Source organism: Benincasa hispida, chromosome 10, assembly GCF_027475165.1.
Source record: "Benincasa hispida cultivar pf3 chromosome 10, pf3_genome.v1.1, whole genome shotgun sequence".
Lineage (NCBI taxonomy): Eukaryota > Viridiplantae > Streptophyta > Magnoliopsida > Cucurbitales > Cucurbitaceae > Benincasa > Benincasa hispida.
In genome coordinates this window covers 2,595,697-2,616,968 of record NC_143487.1, presented here as the reverse complement: position 1 = coordinate 2,616,968, position 21,272 = coordinate 2,595,697, and the positions used below count along the sequence as shown (strand labels likewise).

Below are 21,272 nucleotides of genomic sequence, written 5' to 3'. Positions count from 1 at the left end.
CAAATTCTGAATAAATGGGAGTTCATAATTAGCTCAGAATTAAGGTCAAGTTACCTAGGTCATCACTTCGAAATAGTTAGTGCATAGGATGCCCCCACTCCTCATGTCTTGACATGTACGAATTAGGATCACTTCATTTGTAGCACTTTACAACTCTTTGTAACAACTACAGAGTGGGCCGCATCTAATAAGATTACTAGAATAAGGCACCAAATCTTATTCAGATACTATATACCATTTTGACTATTTACTCGAACTCGATCCACTTTTATGTCTTCATATAAAATTCAAGTACTCAAGTAATAGTCATGGATCTTTTAGTTTATTGGATTTGTTTCTAAAACGAAATAAGCAATTCATATATTCAATAACAATTTATTGAATTTTCAGAATAAGTTTAATTGTTTACAAATCACGAGTTTTAGGACATAAATCCAACAAAAATTAATTAAATACAAAAATAAAAATAAAAATTTATGAAATTGAATAAAAATTGATAACTAATTAAACAAATTTAATTAATTAAATAATAATTTAATATCAAATATTAAATTAATCACACTCCTAATTTAAACATGAATCCTATTTATGTAATTAATCGTAAACTCTTTAATTTCGTTTAATTTTGATAAATTAAACGCTTAGTTATATCAAATATAATTATACAAACTCTAGTTTGAAATTGAACAATTCAAATTCAAACCCTAATTTAAAATTTGAACATTTCAAATTGAAACCCTAAATTCAATTTAACCACTTCAAATTGAAATTCAGTTTAAACACTTCAAATTGAAATCATTTCAAATTCACTCAATTTATTAATTCGAGGTGTTCATGTTTTACGAGCTAGTAAAGGGACCTTATATGGACCTACAGATCATGAGCTCCAATGATTTGCGATTAATTGGCTAAAACTCTTTAGACCGAAGTAATCAATATTCGTTAACTACTGAGTCACACACTATAGCTCGATAGTTGCACTCTTCTCACTGTAGATATATTTGTGTCCACTTGATTTAACCATAATCAGTAAATCGACCTTTCACAGGTCGTTCGTAATAACGGTTAGGTCAAATGTTGTTTTACCCCCGAAATTACATCTTGCTTCTTAAGTTCCACTGATCCTCTAATGAACAATTGGTTTGTGATTCAATCACTAAACTGAATCCCTCTTGGGCCAATGAGAGGGTGGTGCCCCTTATTCAAGACCTGGATTCAGTACTTAAGAGAACAACCTTCCTCTTATCCCTAAATCGGGTAGGCATGAATTCCATCTTGCACTCTATGTCCCTAGCTATCTACCCAGTCTCACCCTTGAAATGGGAAGCTTATTGAACCAACACTCTTGAGCCAACCCTCACTTTTGAAAATCTAAAATAATCTCGAATAAACAGGATTTCATAGTTAGCTCAGGATTAAGATCAAGTTACCTAGGTCTTCTAAGTGAAATAGTCAGTCTTAAACAGTAAACAACGTTATAAAGTAAGAGTGACTTATTTTTCCTTTCTGCAACACCATTTTGTTGAGGTGTGTCAGAAGCTGTGAGTTGCAACTGAATCCATGTTCAATCAAATAGACTTAGAATTTAAGTCCATATACTCACCACCTCGATCGAATTGAAGTGTTTTAAGCCTTTTACCTAATTGATTCTCAACCTCAACCTTATATTCCTTGAACTTTTCAAATATTCTAGGCTTATGATGTATTAGGTAAATATGGTCATGCCTTGAATAATCATCAACGAAGCTGATGAAATATTCATACCCTTCTCTAGTTTTAACATTCATCGAACCACAAAAGTCTGAATGTACCAACTTTAAGGGTTTTTTGGCTCTAAGACCTTTTACAGAAAAAGATCTTTAGTCATTTTACCCTCAAAATAAGATTCCCATGGAGGTAATGAACTATCTTCTAACTGATTTATATGACCGTTCTTCACCAATTTCTTAATCCTGTTGAGATTGATGTGACCAAGTCTCAAGTGCCAAAGATAGGCATTTGGAGAAATTTTTGGTTTCTTATTTTGAGTCTCGACTGTTTTAAACATCTCTATGTTCAAAATGGTTTTTACCTCAGTTGGTTTTAATATGTATCAGTTATTTTCTAATTTTACAAAACAAATTTTGATATCTTTTGAAGTAATGCACACTTTATTATTTTCAAAAAAAAAAAAAAAAAAAACTTTGTAGTTTTGTTCTAGCAAACATGAGACAGAAATTAAATTCCTTTTCATAGAAGGAATATAATAAACATTTTCATGTAAAATGTATTTATCTACTATAAATAACTTCATATCTCTCACTGCTTTAGTTGAAACAACATCCTCAGTCCCTACTTTAAAGGTTGTTTCGCCTTCTATTAATTGTCTCTAGGAACTTATTTCCTTAGAGAAAGTACATATATGATTAGTGGCACCGAAATCTATTGTCCATGTCTTTTTATCGTTTTCCATTAAGCATGATTCGATGACAAGTAAATCATATATACTTTGTCGTCCAACTTTCGCAATCTCATCTATATAGTTCAAAACTTTAGATAAGATGGGAGATAGAGGACATTTATCTGTTAAAACTTGTTTTGAATCATCATTTGCTAGTAATTTATATGTTGATTTGTTATTACCGTTAACTAAAGTGGAAGTGGGTATTTTAGAAGAATTCGACATGCTGAAATTTTAAACAAAATCTTATTAGAAAATTGCAACTAAATCCAAAGTTTTAGCAAAAAGTAATAATATACTCATAATCTTTATTTATTTACAACGATACTATAGTGAGTCTGAATAAGTACTATCGAAGGGCAGACAAATACTCCTTCACTAAAGCAAGACTTTCTTGACTAAATGTTATCTCCAGAATAAATCTTATTCTTATAGTCATTTAGTTACTATTTTCGGTCAAAAATTACTAACTTTAGTAATTCTGTAAGTAGGCCATTTTAAGACTTCAGAGGTCGGCCCTAACAATGCTATCGAATTGGAGAGTCAAGGTTGAGAATGGACCTAAGAAATCCTATCCATTTATGGAGTTTGAGTTGTTCTGATTCCTATGTTACAACCCTCCAAGGGGATAGCCATCGTTAAACGACTAGCAAGGGCTGCCTAAAGCTAACCAACAGGTGCAATATAGGAATCTCACGGTTCAAACCAAGAGACCAGAGGATACTTGACACATTTCCTTAATCCACTTACTATGAACCACTTCCCCCATTCATCTTGATCTTGACCCAAATAAACACTTTCCGGATGAAGGTCACTCCCAGAGTGACACGAAGCGTCGTATGAATCTCATGATGTGAACTTTCTACAGACATGAGAATTGAAATCAATGTATCATATATTTTATTTTACAATGAACATCTTCCCCTTATTCACCTTGATATTGACTCATACAAACACTTTCCGAATGGAGGTCACTCCCAAAATGACATGAAATGTTGCATGAATCTCACTCACTGTGTGAACTCTTTAGGAACGTGAGAATTAAAATCAAAACATCATATATTTTATTTTTTTGTTAACAATTTCCACTATTCACCTTGATCTTTGATTCATGCAAACACTTTCCGAATGGAGGTCACTCCCAGGGTGACACGAAGCGTCGTATGAATCTCACGATGTGAACTTTCTACAGACATGAGAATTGAAATCAATGTATCATATATTTTATTTTACAATGAACAACTTCCCCTTATTCACCTTGATATTGATTCATGCAAACACTTTCCAAATGGAAGTCACTCCCAAGATGACACGAAATGTTACATGAATCTCACTCACTGTGTGAACTCTTTAGGGACGTGAGAATTAAAATCAAAATATCATATATTTTATTTTGCTGTTAACAACTTCCACTATTCACCTTGAACTTTGATTCATGCAAACACTTTCCGAATTGAGGTCGCTCCCAAGGTGACAATAAACGAAGCATGAACCTCGATGTGAACTCTTAGGGACGCGAGAGCTAAAAGCAACATATCGTATATGTTATTAATCTCCCACTGAAGCGTTCTAACAACATATCATATATTTATTCCTACTAAAGCGTTCTAATAACATATCATATATATTATTAAACTCTCACTGAAGAGTTCCATCAATTATATGGGTATATTTATACTCAGGTTTATTTCGGCTAATTAAAAAACCCTAAGTCTATGTGGTTTATCCAAGTATAACGCTTATAAATGGATTTTAACCTACAATGTCTAGGTGATAAACCATTTTATTACCTCATACCGCTCACGTATGCTTAAGAAACTTATTAACAATGCTCAATTATTCGACTATAATCTCTAGGTAGGAGGTGTTCCGTAGACCGTTAACCTAAAAACCTCAAGCCTTAGATAGGATTATATGCCAGTTGAGTTTGTAACCATATTTTATAAGATAATGACCTATTTTAACTATTAAAACAAGTGTTTAACCAACGTGAGCATGCAATTTATCTTTGTTATCGATTTTAATGTCTAATTCAATGTTATAACAAATTATAAAAATAGACATACTTTATATTCATAACATTCAACAAAGTCATTCAACATTTAATATAACTCTAATATTAAATAAAAGAAGCCCCAAACATGCATACTATATATTACAACTCTTTATAACATATATCCAATGCATGTAACATGCTTCCTATGGGGGGATTTTAAATCTACATGGCATACAATATGCACATACATGTTTTAATTTAAATATAACATACACCACATGCATAAATATTTAGATTACACTGATATAGTTCAACTTTGGTATCCTAAGCAAGCAATAATAATTAAAATATTACAAAAAAAAGGCACAAAAACAGCTTCAATTCTGATATGAACCGCATGAACTGCCCAACCAGATCTCCAGAGCTTCAAAAGATGTTGAACCGGACAAAACTGGGCTGAACCGAACCAAAAGAAGCCAGACTGGTCAAACCGATCACCTCTCGCATAAACCGGCTCATGGACACGCGCTGTTCTTGGTTGGAATGAACAGCGTTGTGACTCTACATCCCAACGTTGCAACATTGTTCATCATTATGCCCCGAAGTGTTGCAACGCTTGATGAACAGCGTCACGAAACTGACGGGCAGAAGCTTCTGTCCAAAAAGCTACAGTTCGACCATGCTTGCATCTCACTTCGATTACAACTTAATTTCAACGCTATTGACTCCAAATAAATTATAGACTCTAGAACACACATATAAGCTCATCAAATAAGAGCCAATTACAAATTTAACTTGGGAATCAAAGAAAAACCTAAAGCCAAAGTTGATAAAAACATTTTATCAGTCCCAAAACATGCAATCATAGAAATTCACCCACCAAACTCAAATTAACGTTAATTGAATATTTAAATCATGTTCTGATATCAATTGTTGAAAAGTATAAACAAGTAAGGGAAGAAATCAGAATCAATAAGCACTCTAATTACATTTAATTGAGTTCTAAAAGCATGTAAAACCAAATTTTTAGAAGAGGGTTTCAAGTAGATCATACCTTTAATGAATTCCTCCAATTCCAAGTAGCTTCTCACAAATTCTGAGCTTCAAATCCTCAGTGAACTACCAAGAGATCTTCTCTACTATTCTCAACCTTGAATTTGAGTGGTGGAACTCAAGATTAAAGTGAATTGAAAAGGAAAAGTGGTATGGGTTTAAGTGAGGGAAAAACTTTCTGAAGAGAACAATTTTTCAGTCCCCTCACCATCAAATCTGATAGAAATAGGAGTTTTATTCCATCCTTTCATGCAAGCACTAAGAGGACAATCCAATTGACACTTCAATTGGATCAATTTAGTAGGCCAGGTGGAGGAGATGTGTAGAAACACATCAATTTCCAAAAATATTGGAAATTTCCACTTCCTCATTAATTTTCAATTTTTATTATTAATTTAATTGATTCAAAATTAATTAAATATAAAATTAAAAATTTCAATTTCTGAAATTTAATAAAAAAAATGATAATTAATTTGATGTTAACCAATTAAATAAATTTAATTAATTACATAATAATTTAATATCAAATATTAATTTAATCACATACCTAATGTTAAACATGAATCCTAATCATGTAATTAATCATAAACTCCCTACTCTCGTTTAATTTTGATAAATTAAACGTTTAATTATATCAAATATAATTATACAAACTCTAATTTGAAATTGAACAATTCAAATTCAAACCCTAATTTACAATTTGAACAATTCAAATTGAAACCCTAAATTCAATTTGACCTCTTCAAATTGAAAGTCAATTTGAACACTTCAAATTGAAGTCATTTTAAATTCAACCAATTTACTAATTTAATGTGTTCATGTTTACGAGCTAGTTGAGGGATCTTATGGACGTATAGATCATGAGCTCCAACGATTTGAGATTAATTGGCTAAAACTCTTTAGATTAAATTAGTCAATATTCATTAACTACCGACTCACACCACTATAGCTTGATAGTTGCACTCTCCTCACTTTAGATATATTTGTGTCCACTTGATTTAACCATAATCAGTAAGTTGACCCTTCACAAGTTGTGCGTAATAACGGTTGGGTCAAATGTTGTTTTACCCCCGAAATTACATCTTGCTCCTTAAGTTCCACTGATCCTCTAATGAACAATTGGTTTGTGATCCAATCACTAAACCAAATCCCTCTCATGTCAACAAGAGGGTGGAGCTCCTTGTTCAAGACCTAGATTCAGCACTTAAGAGAACAACCTTCTTCTTATCCCTAAATCGGGTAGGCATGAATTCCATCTTGCACTCTATGACCCTAGTTATCTCCTGGTCTTACACCTGAAATGGGAGGTTTATTGAACCGACGTTGTTGAGTCAACCCTCACCTATGCAAATCTAAGGATAATCCCGAATAAATAGGAATTCATAGTTAGCTCAAGATTAAGATCGAGTTACCTAGGTCATCCAAGCGAAATAGTCAGTCTGAAATAGTAAACAGAGTTATGAAGTAAGAATGACTTATTTCTTAGTCTGATCTTATGCAAACTCATTATATAGGACGCCTCCACTCCTCATGTCAATACATGAACAAATTAGGATCACTTCGTTTGTAGCATCTTACAGAAAATATTAATACCTATAGAATGTGTCGTATTCGATAGTGTTACCAGAATAAGGTACCCAACCTTATTCGTATACTAGAGACCGTTTTGGCTATTTACTCGAACTTGATCCATCTTTATGTCTCCTACATAAAGTTTAAGTATTTATATAATAGCCATGGATCTTAGTTTAGTGGATTTAGGCTTTACAAATACAATTTACAAATTCAATAACAACTTTATTGAATAAATATTGAATAACATCTTTATTGATAATAGAAAATGTTTAACTTTACAAACTATAAGTTTTAGGACATACAACCCAACACAACTCAACTTCAACAATTCTTCCCTAAATAGCAAACTTGATGAAGAGGTCTACATGTGTCAACCCACAGGCCACATCAGTTCTTAGTTCTCACTTCCCTAATTATGTGTGCGCCTAAACAATGTCTTATATGGTCTCAAACAAACCCCACAAGTCTGGACAAATACCCTAAAAAGAACTCTATTATCTTGACGAATTCAAGGTCAAATAAATCATTATTCATCTTTCGAAAGAATAGTTCTATTATTCTGATGCTTATTCACGTCGATGATGTTATTGTGACCGACAAAGATAATGCTTTGATCTTTAAGTCTATTGCATCTCTAGACTCTACTTTTGCGTGAAGGACTTAGGGAGATTAAATTATTTATGGGCATTCAACTACATTATTTGAACTTTGGTATTCTGTTCAATCAAACTAAATACATTGATGATTTACTGTTCAAATTGGAGATGAGCAATGTCAAACCAGCCTCGTCTCCCCGTGTCATTGGAAAACACCTATCCATTAATGATGGTACCTTGCTTGATAATCCTTTTTTTATCAGAGTACGGTAGGTGTCTTAAAGTACTTGACACACACCCGACTGGACATCTCATACACCGTTAATTACTTAAGTCAATTTATTCGAGTTCCAATTGATGTCCATTGGTAGACAGTCAAACGTGTTCTTCGATATATAAGTGGCATAAAACATCATGGTATTCTTTTACAACCAGGTATTGGAATGTAGATAACAGGCTATTTAAATGTTGATTGGGCCTCAAATGTTGATGACCGTCGATCCATAGCTGCATATTGTATATTTATCGAAAATAATATTGTGTCATGGTTCTCAAAGAAGCAAAGTGTAGTTGTTCAATGGAGCACCGGATTGAAGTATAGGGCTCTTGCTCATGCTTTGGTAGAAATTACATGACTTCAAAAACTTTTATCTAAGCTATGTTTCAAATCCCCTAAGCTCCAATTCTCTAGTGTGATAACATCAATGTTGGGGCTTTTGTCGCGAACCTCGTCTTTCTCATTCGAACTAAATATATAGAGATCAATATACATTTTGTGAAAGATAAAGTACTCAGTGGTGCTTTTGACGTTCGTTATGTGCCATCAAGTGACCAACTCATTGACTATCTCACTAAAGCTCTCACACACTCTCAATTTCACAATCTCCATTCCAAACTCGGTGTCGTGGACCTTCCCTTTCGTTTGAGGGGGGATATTAAGAAGATGACTCAGCACGTTAACAAGTCAAAAACTAAGTCAGCACAATCCAAGTATAAAATCCAATACAGTCAGCTGAGCAAAAGGAATATCAGGGAAATAATTCCCGAAGCATCTGTTGGTTGAGAATTTGTTATAAGGAATATTGTATGCTCCTCTTAGATTGTGGCATGTGTATTTTATTATTTTACATTTTCTGATTTATTTGTGTCTTAATTTTGGGTCTTCTTGTATAAATGACCAAAGGCCAAGGTCTAAGGGTGAATACATAGAAAACATAGAGCATCCCACCATTCTCCTTATTTGTCGTCTAAAATCTGACTAGTTCCAATGCATGAATCTAAATAATATGGTTAAATTCATAGTATAGTGTACTTGAAAATAAATATTAAAAGATTGGACGCAAGCATCAGCTACATTTTTCTAAAACGAAAGAAAAAAAAAAGTTTTCTTCATTTTAATCAACCTCAAAGTGCATTAGTCAAATTATTCATAAGAAATCAAATTCAAAATTATTAGGGATACTACAGACTACAAATTTGGTGCATGCATTCCAAAATAAATAGAAAAGTTAGGCACGGTTTGGTAATTATTTTGTTTTTTTTTTAATTAAATCTATGTATATTACTTCCACCTTCAAATTTCTTCTTCTGTTATCTATTTTTTTTATCAATGATTTAAAAAAATCAAACCAAAATTTGAGAACTAAAAAAAATAGATTTCAAAAAGTTGTTTTTATTTTTGAAATTTGACTAAGAAATTAACCATTATAGTTAAGAAAGATGCAAATGATGGTAATAAATATAGATGATATAGACTTAATTTTCAAAAAGTAAAACAAAAAATAAAATGATTACTAAACGGGACCTTAATTATTGATTACTATTTGTTAGGTATAATTTGCTCTCATAACGTCTATACTTGTGTACCCAAAATATATCCATTTATTCCACCCTGTTTAAATTGCATATAAATTAAACAAACAAACAAAATGAGCCAAAATGATCATCTAAAATTTAAGTATTTTAGGTAAAAATTTTACTAAATAAAATTCCGTGAATTTAAATCTAAGATATCCTACAATATACAAAATTGTAGAGGTATTTAAAAATAAATAAATAAAATCTAATGGATATGAGATCAAAGGATTTTGAAATTTTCAATTAACTCAATCTACTAATTAACTTCATTTTCGTTTTCCTAGGGGGAAATCTAAATACTATATGAAAATTTTAGGTATTGTTTGATAACTATTTAGTTTTGGATTTTTAAAAATCAATTAAACTTAAGATATTACTTTCATCAACAAGTTTTTATGTCTTGTTATCCACTTTGTAATAATGTTTTAAAAAACCAAGTCGGATTTTGAAAACTAAAAAAAGTAGGTCCCATTCTTAATCATTTTGTTTATGAAAATTAAACATATTTTCTTATCCCAATTTCTTATAATGGTTTTCATATTTCTTAAGTAACATAGTTGAATTTTTAGGTAAATTCTACAAAGATAAGTTTTTAAAAACTATTTTGTTAGTTTCAAAATTTAAACTTGTCTTTTTAATACATTTGTAAAAAGTAATTAACAAATTAAGAAATTTAAAGATGAAAACGATGTTTATAGGCTTCATTTTCAAAAACTAGAAAATAAAAACCAAATATTTATCAAACAGGATCATAATTTTCAAAAACATGTTCATCTTTAAGAAAAGTAAAAATCATAATCGAAAAATTGGAAGTTAAAAAACATAATTTCAAAAACATAAAACTAAGAGTGAAACTATTACCAAACAAACCTTAAAAACCTAGAGTGTGTTTGATTTAACTTTTCAAGTGTTTAATTTTGAAAATAAGTCATTTAAAAAAAAAAAAAAAAATTGAAGTGTTCAGCAATTACTCAAAATAGTTTTTGAAACACTTTCAAAGTATTTTTTAAAACCGATTTTATCAAAAGAGTTTAAATAAAAATATTTTTTTTGAAAAATATTTTTTTTCCTCTCGTCAAAATCCAAACGACCCCCAATGTATAGAGTCCAAATTTCTAATCCCCATTACTTTATATTCACATACTAAAAAAAATACCATATATAAACTAATTTTTTTAAAAAAAAAAAAAAAATTGATACCAAGAGATATTTAACATTAACCAAAAGTAGTAGTAAAAGTTGATTAAAAAAAATCCTCAACAATTGAGAAGAAGAGGGGTGAGGAAATCAGAGGCTTCCATTTAATGAGATGATTAGAAGCTTGAGAAACGATGGTGCAAAGGTTGAACCATATGCCCTTGATGATGCGTACTTGTTTGGCATGAATTATCTTCACCCCTAATAAATTCACATGCAACTAATTACAAAAAAAACTTAACTGCTTAAGACATATATCTATAATCGATTAAGAAGTAAAAAATTTGAATCCCAACATCTTGCATGCATTGAACTTACAAAAGAACCAACACGACTATTTATCAATCTTAACATAACTAAATTGGTTAGAATATATATTGTAGGCCAAAGAAGTCAAAAGGTTTCAAAATTTTGTTATACTACATTAGTATATATGAGTACAACTTTCATTAATTGATTGTCACGTCAGCATCATTTAAGAATGATGTGAAGTCTAACAACATTAAATAATTCTTCGTGGAAATAAAATATATAGAGAAAATATATAAAGTAGGTATTACGATAGTGGTGGAAATTTCTCTCACACACTTGTTAGAACTAAAAAAGAAGAAAAACCTTCACACAATCATTTTCTACTTATAATGTTATGTGCAAACAAAATTTTATATTGATTAAGGATGGAAAAGTTATGTAGTATATAAATAAGGGTGATTATCTTAATCGATATGAAGTTTATTGGGTAGAACCAAAACAAAAGTAAAAAAAATTATGTTAAGAAAGTAGATATATAGTATAATCATACTATCGTAGAAATAGATAAGAATTTTCGTTTATTCTTAATAGGTATCCTATGCAACCTATTAATATCAAGTATGTCTATTGGTTACAACTATATATACCATTTTACTATCACAAATTAGACATAAAAATATCGACATTGTAAATGATTTAGATTTTATTAAAACTAGGAGACACAAAAGATAAATAAGAAGGAAATGATATAAGTAAAATCTTACTCCTTTGGACGAGAGGACCATAGGGAGCTTAGGGCTCGTAATCTACTGTAATATTCACCAATTACTAGAAAACATCTCGCTGCTTGTCGGATAGTGAGTATTCTACGTAGTTGATGAAGCATTTGTTGTCTCAAAATATCTGCCTAAAACCCAAATCTCGATTAGAACCAAGAATAGAAATATTGATGTCGATATTGATATCAAAATCTTATGAATATATTAATATATCTATCAACATAATATCAATACTGATGTACATTTCTATAAACAAATAAATTTACAAAATAATACTTAAATTAATTATTAAGTTATTTTTTAATTCGAAGCTACTATAAATCATATTCATATTCATTTATTACTTGGATTAATAGATGATAACTTTTTATGTTTTAGGTATATTTATAAAAGATATGAAAGATATCGATTAATCTTTAATTTATAATATAAGTTACGATATTTCAATCTTTGGTGTGAACTTGTTGACAACTTTGGTTGGCTCATCTTTGAATTAATCTATCATAAAATTCAGTCACATCGCCAAATTATTGAAGACAAGAGCCATTTTCCAAAGGCTTGAACATGAAAGGACTTTTTCCATCAATATGAAGAATCTTTGCTTTCATTTGTGTTTTGGTAAAATCCTTATATAAAAGGAAAGAGGTGTGAAAAGCATTTTATAAATAACTAATTTAAAAATAAGAAATTATATACTTTAAAATATATGGATACCTAATCCGAGAAATTTATAGAATATATTTCGATAAATTACGTTTTACAACAAAACTATTTCACTCGAAAACATTTTGTCCATCGAGGTCGTCTTAAAATAAAATATTATAATAGTAGCAATAGTAAAGAACTAGAAACCATATACTTCACATAATCATGATTAATCTAAAAACCATATGTATTCGACCACAAAATAAACTGATATTAGGTAACACGAGTTTTATCTCAAAATCAATTGTCAATGAAAAGTGCAGTGCGTGTATCAAAATAATAGGTGGTGTCTTTTTTAGTCCACTGTTCTTGGTTCGAATTCCATTTTTTTTTTAACCGAATACTCGTTTTTGGCTTCATAGACTTTAATATCATATTAGATTACATGAGTTTCATTTTAAAATCAATTGACAATAAGAGGACTAACTCGTAGTATCTTAAAAACAATATAAGGTACCTTGATTTTTTCAATATGAATCCTCAATAAATGATTTTTTTTTTCCAATTTATTATTGAATCATTTATATGAAAATGTAATTATGAAATGGGTTGTTTTTAAATAAAGAAAAATGAGTCAACTCATTTATAAATATAGCAAAATATCATTATCATTTAGTGATGGACATTGAAAAACAATTAGCCTTATGTAATTATCCTTATTAATGTTTCTATCTGTATTTATCAATGATAGACAGTGACATTTTACTATATTTGAAAATATTTTAAACAGTTTTATCATTTAAAATAATTACTCTGATGTAATAGCATACTCTTCCTCTCTCTCTCTCTCTTTTTTTTTTTTTTTGGTTGGGTAAAATAAATAGTAAAAAATATAAATATATATTGAATTCTATTTTTACTATTTCGGTTATTTTTTCTACTTTAGAACTTGCATATAGAATTTAGGTCACATTCATATATATACGAGGAGATGGATAGTCAACGTGAAATTGCAAACCCACCCCCACCTACTCTAATAGATCAGAAAATTAAAATGATCTTGGATTTTGAAAACGTCTATAATTAATCTTCTGTCCCAGAAAATCTTATAAGTTGAAAGTGTTTTTATAGAAGTGAAATGTATGAATAGATTTGAATGTAAAGTAAGTAACTAAACGTGATGTGAATCCATTCATTTGAAGTCATAATCATAATTAATTACTAACGAATATATGAAAAGAAGGTAATTACCTGATGGAGAAAGCCTTGGAGACTAGAGAGCTTGTCCATGGCCAAAACCATGTGGTTGATGCCGTCGATGACGGGACCACCAGCGACGGAATCGGTCAAAGACTGGTGGAGCTGATCAAGGCCTTGAGATAAAGCATCTTCAGCCTGTTGCGACGAATGTTGTAGCTTGTAAATCTCCATCACTTGTTGCTCTGTTATGGGGTCTAATTGTGACATTAACATCTGTTCATCAATCAACTCAAACTCAACGTATGTTTGACTAAATGGTCAAGTTTGGAATTTCGATCTACATATAACGCTAACCTTGATGAGATCGGAGGGTCGAAATCCACCGATCCAGATGAAACAACGCTCGGCCGGAGACATCCAGATTCCAGTGATGAGATGGAAGATGTCGGACTTAGCAGCCTCTCCTTTCAATCGAAAAATTTGGTCGTAATGGGAAATGCAGGCGTCTACCCTCACTCTCAGCTCCACGTCTGGTAGACATGCCTCCAATCCCCCACGCAGCTCCACTGTGTGTCGATGCTCTTCTTCCAACCACCTTACATATTCCATATCGAACATTGCACTTCCTACCATTTTTCAACAACTCTCCATACTTATAAACTACTTACCTTTGTAACCAGTTCAATTTTATAATAAGAAATGCAAATATTATATAAAAACAGACAAACAATGTAATTGATCATTAAAAATAAGCAATCAACATATATCTACTTTCAATTTTGTAATAATTTAGTTTATGAACTTTAGTATATGATAATTTAGTCCTTATACTTTCAAATTTATGACAATTTAGTCATGAACATAAGAATAAAAATCAAAATTAAATGTCAATTTTTATTATCTTATGTCGTAGACTATGTATTATGTAAAAATATCAAATCTCTAATTAATTTATCAGTTTATTTATGCAAGAAATTTTATTAAATTTTAACACTAATTTCTATAATAGGGGTTAAGTTGTTACAAATTCTAAAGTACAAGGACTAAATTGTTACATAGTAAAATTCAGGGACTAAATTATTACTTTTATTAAATTTTAGAGGCTAAAAGTAATTTTTATTATTAAAAATGGGTATTAAAAATTTATTAACCACTCATGTGGAAGTAGGTCTTATTTTTTCTTTAAAATTTAATTAGGTTTAGGAAAAAAGAACTTAATAAAACAAAGAAAGAAGCAATCTCTAGAATTTTATCTTTATATACACCTCCAGGTATTTAATTAGAAAATTATTTTTTAATTCTCTTATTTTATTTAGAAATTATCTTTAACCTAATAAAATAATAGGCCTAAAATTTAAAATAGTAACACATAGCCACGTTAATGATAATATTAAATTTAAATAAAATCTTAACACAAAGATCTAACAACTGTAGTTCCGTAGGGTAATCATTTGGTTTTTTATTTTTAAAAATTATGTTGATTTCATCTATATTTCTTAATAATTTGCATATTTCTTAAATACAATATTTGAATTCTTAGTCAAATATCAAAAACAAAGACTACTTTTTTTAATTCTCAAAACTTGGCTTGATTTTTTAAATTATTGGTGAAAGTAGATAACAAAAGAAGAAATTTGGAGGTAAAACTAGTGTCCATAACTTAATTTTTAAAAACAAAAATAAAATAAAATAATTATCCAATAGAGTTTATTATTTGTGAAAAATTAAAAATAAAATAAGTCTTAATTCTCTCATTTTATGCATTTCTCTTTCCTTATAAATAAAGTAAAATTTCAAAATGAAACTTTATAATTTGAGCAGATTTTTTAAGCTTACCGGGGCTGACAATGCCGCCGCCAGTACCGCAGGCACCTAAAAACAAACCCTATAAAAAAAATGGAAAACACATCAATTGTTTTTGCTATTTAAAGATATATATATTCATTTTATTAATTTATTAAAAAAAAGAAAAAAAATCATTTTTATAGTTTTCATTTTTCAATTTCAAAATGTTCCACTATTTTCGTAAAGAGTTTTTAGTTTAATTTCCATTCAATCTTCCTATATTTCAAAATACCTTTGAATTTTGAAATTGATTTTCATTTGATTTTTAGATTTCAATATTTTATATTTTTACACTTGAGTCTTTATTATCCTCACTTAGACATTTAATGTTAATTAATTTTTAATAGTGATGAAAGATTAGTGAAAAATAATTTTACTAATATTCATTAACACCAAAGACTAAAAGTAAGTATGTGCTGAAAATCAGGATAAAAAATATAAATATTAAATTCTTATAGACCAAATTAAAACAAAAGTCAAAATTCAAAGATAAAAGTATAATATTTTAAAATTTAGAGACCAAATAGAAATTAAACCCAAAATTAATAAGTAAAAATATAATCTTTCATATTAGACTAAATGAAAATCATATCCAAATTTTAGGATAAAAAAATATGTTTCTCTAAAAAAAAAAAAAGAAAAATCCTAACCTGAGATCGTGCGCGGTGAAGGTCTTGCTCAAGCTGGGTAAGCTTGATTCTACTACTCTCAAGTTGCTGTACGTAAGCCTATACATATAATTAATTACCATAAATTCAATTCTCATTAATTACTATTTAGATTAAAAATAATATCAAATAAAGACAAAAAAAAAAAAAAATGTAAAACACACAAAATTATAACCTTTTTTCTTAGTCGACTTTTCCTCGCAGCCTCTCTGTTCTGAGCTAAACGTCTCAATGTCTAAACACAAATTCAAATTATTTGAAAAAAAAAAACATTAAAAATACACACCCAAAAAAAAAAAAGCAACAATGTTTGTTTATAATAATTAAAAGACCTTAGCGTCAAGTTGTTTCTGTGATGTTGAAATGGAACCACATCCTTTTCTCTGCATTATTGGTCAGATTTTAGAAAAATATATGAATGAAACTCTCTAAAGTGGTAGCTGAATTCAATAATAATAATATTAATTAATATGATAAATTATCAATATTAGACCTACTATATGCCAAAGTTAGCTAAAAACATGTCGACAAACGAAATGTATTTAGCGAGAAAACATCATTATCTGATTCATTTTTCTATTATTAAACGAATTATTTCAACTTTACTTAGGTTTTTATTTTGAAATAACCGACAAAAAAAATAGGCCTTAAAGCTCCCCATGTTTTTCTCTCTGGGTTTTTTGGGTTCAGTAAAAAGTTGGTCAAGAACCAAAAATAAAAGTAAAAAAATTACTGTGAAGATTCCTCTCATTGGCTTTTGATGGTGCTTGCAGGTCTCTCCTCCTTCTATCTTTTCATGTCAGATATTCCGTCACACAAAAATAAAATAAAAAAAATAAAAATAATCTGAAAACCCTACCCTTTTATTTGATTTTCTAAGAGTTCTTGGGATCTGTGCCCTAATAGAAAAATAATAATAATAATAATATAAATTAAATAAAATAAAATGGATCCCTTTGATCAAAATACAATTTTGTGTTCAATGGAATCTTCAAATTCATATAAATTTTAAAATTGGACCCTCAAAATTATTATAGTTGTAAAAATTGAACCTTATACGATCGTCATGTTTCTACAATTATATAAATTAAAGGGTCTAATTTTAATACTTACGTAAGTTTAACGATACAATTAATATATTATAGGTGGCTTTTTGCGTGGAAAAAGATACGAACTTTAAATTTTTTTAATTGATTAATTGAGAGAAAGAGAGAACCTTTTGTTGAAGGGATTGATGTTGAGATGAAAGTGCAGTTGTTGAAATATCAGTGAACATTTGTTCAGGTTGAACCAGCGGTAGATGCTTCTGAATAAAGCACTGATCTTGACCTGAAGAACAAGATGAAGAACAACCTTTTTTACTCATCTGATCAGATTCTTCTTGTTCTATTTCCAATTCCAAATCCCCCTCTTGATTATAATGATGATGATGGTTAGATTTGCTTATTGTATGAGTGTTCACAGCTGATCCTGACTCATCTGTGCTCTCTTCTCTTCTTCTCAAACTAATTCCCTGTCACATTTTTTCAAATTTTTTTTTTTATGAAAATAAACAAACCCCATCATTTTTTTTTCCTCTGAAATGGAGAAATTAAAGTTGGGTTTTTGAGAGGGAAAGAAAAAAATTTACTCTTGAAGTTTGTTGGTATTTGATTGGCCAAGAAGGGAACATTTCCAGAGTTGCTGCAGGCTTGCCTGAGAAAAAGCCTGCCAAGAATCATAAAAGCAAATCTCACAGAATCACCCAATTTTCTTTTTATTTATTTATTAAAAAAAATAAAGGATTTTCAAAGTATATGGAGAGAACTGTAATGTAATCAAAATTAAAGAGTATTGGAAAGCCTGAGTAATTGAAGACGGAACAAAAATGAGATCATGAAGCTTGAAAATGATGAGAAAGAGCTAGATTGAAAACTGTCGAAACGGATGAGTTTTGTATTATAAATCGGACTCAAAACATTCAATCTAAACATTAATTTTTTATTACATTATATTACAATTTCATCTCATTACGGGTCACCAAACACACACCAAGTAAAAGAAATCCTATTCCTACTCAAATTTTTTTAAAAAAAATAAAAGGCTTTAGTTTGCAGTTATTGAGAACTCAGTAAGCAGATTACAAGTTTCCTTGTTTGTACCCTCATGCCATTCAACTCTCTTCTTACAAATTATTATGGTCATCAAAACAGCAATATCCCCCACAACCCCACAAACTCCCCTTTTTCCTCTCTCTACTTGGTTATAATTCGTAGTCTCTGTCCTACGTCATTAATTCTTTGGACGGAATCGAAACAATGTGACTGATAATTTTACCCAATGAAAAAAAACACATACTTTGTTTAGGTTCGTGATGATCGAGTTTATAGTTCTTCGCTTCGAGTCCTTGTAGCACAATTGCTTGTTCCAATTCTCCAAAATCAAAAGATTGCCCATCATGATTGCTGAGGGACATAAGTAATCAAAATGGAAGTTTTGAAATTAACACATTCATTAAAAGGAACAGAACAGATTGATGGAAATTACATCAAAGTGGAGGAAAGATTATTGTTGTTGATTCCATAAAGAAGTGAATTATATGGAAGATGATGATGATGATGATGGGTTGAAGAAGGAACAGTTTCTTCAACTCTTTGGCTCCCCATTCACAAATTCCTTCTTCAAACCATTCTTCTTCTTCTTCTTCTGCAAATCAAACTGTCTTTTTTTACCTCAATTTCTATTAGAACTTTCAACAGATAATCTTCTGTAAAGCCAAGAAAACAGAGAAAGAAGAAGCTTTTACAAAAGGGTATTGATTCTTACTGGGATTTATGACTGCCCATGTGCCAAAATTGCATAAAAAAAAAAGGAAAAAAAAAGGGGAAAAAAAAAAAAAAAAAACCTGTGTTTGGGGACTAAAAATTTGAATCTTTGATGGGGTCTCTTCTCTCCTTCTCTATGAAGAAAACCAGCTTATTCTTATTAGATGGCTGCTGATCATGTAGCTTTTATTTTAAACTAATTTGTGGTTTGAATATAATCTGAGACTTGAGAAACTTCAATTCAGAGATATGGAAAATCTTGTCCTTCAGGATTTCTCTCTCTGCCATGTGGGTTTGAAAAATATTATTGTTTGTTGCTCATATATAAAGGCTAAAGTTAATAAATTTGCTTTAAAGCAGAGTAAAAATTTTAGCTTTTAAAGTTGGATGAATCAGAATTTTTTTTTTCCCTTTATTTAATGTTAACGATGTATCTTATCCTCACTCGTGTGCATCCTAGAAAAATTCCTAATAGATCACCCAATATAAAATTACTCAAAGCTAAGCACGTCTAACTATGAAACTCCTACAGCTTACTCATCAAAAAGAAAGGTGCATCTTATTAGTATAGGTAGTGATTTTTTAATTCTTTTAAATTTTTCTTAACTATACTTTCGTGTCTTCATTATCCCTCTCACTCTAATACGATATCAGTTCATTTATGTTTCCCTCCTAAACTCGAGGCATTATAAAAACTCCATTTTGGTCCATGTACTTTGAAATTTGTTTAATTTTAGTCTATGTTGTTTTAGTAAATCTTAAATTTTGTCTTTGAAGTTAATTTTTATCATAATTGATTAAATAATCACAATAATTTTCATGCAAATAAATACAACACCTCAATACGTTTTAAAAAATTATAGTAAATATAAAATAATAATAATAATAAACTAGTAGTAGAGATTAACTTTAAAATTGATTAAAAGTATATGAACTAAAAGTGAATAAACTACGTGATAAAATGATATTTAATTTTTCCTTTTTTTTTTTTCTCTCTCCTAAATGTTAGAGCTTTTCCATTGGTTGTTGGGTGGGACTTTTTTCAAACAAGAGCAAGTACAAAGAAATTAAAATGAAGGGGTATGGATAGACATTGAGGAATATAGGGGTGAGACAACATTTGGTTTGAAACTTTGAACAATAAAAAGGCTATGTAATAAAAGGAAAAAGCTCCAACAAACTGGCTCTTGTAATTTCTCTCTACTTTGATGCTTTTCTTCATCCTCTCTAATTGGATTCACTTTTCTTTACACAAGTCTTGCCAATTTAATCTCTAGTGGTGGTGGGAAGAGATTTTTTTTTTTTTTTTAAAAAAAAAAAAACATATATCACCTTGACTGAAGCTATAACTATTTAAGATAACATGCTCAAATTTAATTTTTAAATGATTAAAGTCTTTGTGTTTTACTCCACATATTGTAAAAATATAATAATAAATAAATTAAATCTTTGTGTTTTATGTTGTATGCACTTTGAAACAGGTTTTTTTCAATTTATCATATGAAAAATCATATATAAGTGTAGAATTAAACATTAGATTAATTTTTAATAATTAAGATCGTTTGATAACCATTTTACTTTTTGTTTTTGTTTTTTAAAATTAAACATATGGATATTACTTCCACTTTCAAATTTCTTCATTTCTTATTTACTTTTCATCCATAGTTTAAAAAACCAAGTCAAATTTTAAGAATTAAGAAGTAAAAAAAATTTTTTTTTTTTTTGAAATTTAACTAAAAATTTAATCATTGTAATTAAGAAAGATGCAAATCATTGTAATAAATGTGTATGAAATAGACATAATTTTTTTTAAAAAAAAACCAAAAATCAAATGATTACCAAACAGAACCTAAATATTTTAGAGTGGGTTTGAACACAAGACAAAAATTATTTAAACAATTTCAAAATCACTTCTACAACTATCCTTAATTTGATATTCGGATGATCAAAATATATTTTATCGGTGTATTTATATTATAACTCACCCTAACTCGTAGCCTAATTTTTAAGTAATTAGGTGTCATGTCAACTTTTTGTTACAAATGGACTTAGGGTACTATTAAAAGCAAACTTGAAAAGTGAAATGGTTGGAACTTAAAAACTCAAGGACCCGAATACAAATTAAGTGCACTAAAAATGTCTTATTTTTCCCTTAACTAGGCTAGGATTAATGTTACTTTCATTTTTTTTTTTTTCACTTAACTAATCTTAAGATAATCTCTACTCCTAATTTTGTGTGTGCATTATTTTGGAAGATAAAATGAATGTCATTTAATTTCAAACCAAAACATTATAATAATAATAACTAATAATCAGGAGAAGATGAGCAAAACCCACTTCTGAAATTTCATATTTAACTCTTTGA

General features: G+C 29.6%; 1 protein-coding gene across 8 annotated transcripts; it reads right to left on the bottom strand.

Moving 5' to 3' along the window:
• Positions 1-10,710: 10,710 nt before the first annotated feature.
• Positions 10,711-19,220, bottom strand: LOC120087889 (transcription factor TGA9-like). Of its 8 annotated transcripts, XM_039044894.2 has the most exons (14): positions 18,988-19,116; positions 18,840-18,849; positions 18,630-18,800; positions 18,441-18,547; positions 17,734-17,810; positions 17,320-17,616; positions 16,436-16,486; positions 16,279-16,338; positions 16,086-16,163; positions 15,427-15,475; positions 13,945-14,216; positions 13,642-13,863; positions 11,731-11,873; positions 10,711-10,915 (listed from the first exon to the last, which is right to left on the bottom strand). In XM_039044894.2, the coding sequence occupies exons 3-14, from the start codon at positions 18,746-18,748 to the stop codon at positions 10,831-10,833; spliced, it is 1,560 nt and encodes a 519-aa protein (XP_038900822.1). In that variant the 5' UTR covers positions 18,749-18,800; positions 18,840-18,849; positions 18,988-19,116; the 3' UTR covers positions 10,711-10,830. The 8 variants fall into 8 exon arrangements, 5 of the variants coding, with proteins under 5 accessions (XP_038900822.1, XP_038900821.1, XP_038900824.1 ...); XR_016524097.1 differs by having other exon boundaries at positions 11,731-11,869; positions 18,630-18,849; positions 18,988-19,220; XR_016524098.1 differs by lacking the exon at positions 18,840-18,849 and having other exon boundaries at positions 11,731-11,869; positions 18,630-18,788; positions 18,988-19,201.
• Between the last annotated feature and the right edge of the window lie 2,052 nt (positions 19,221-21,272).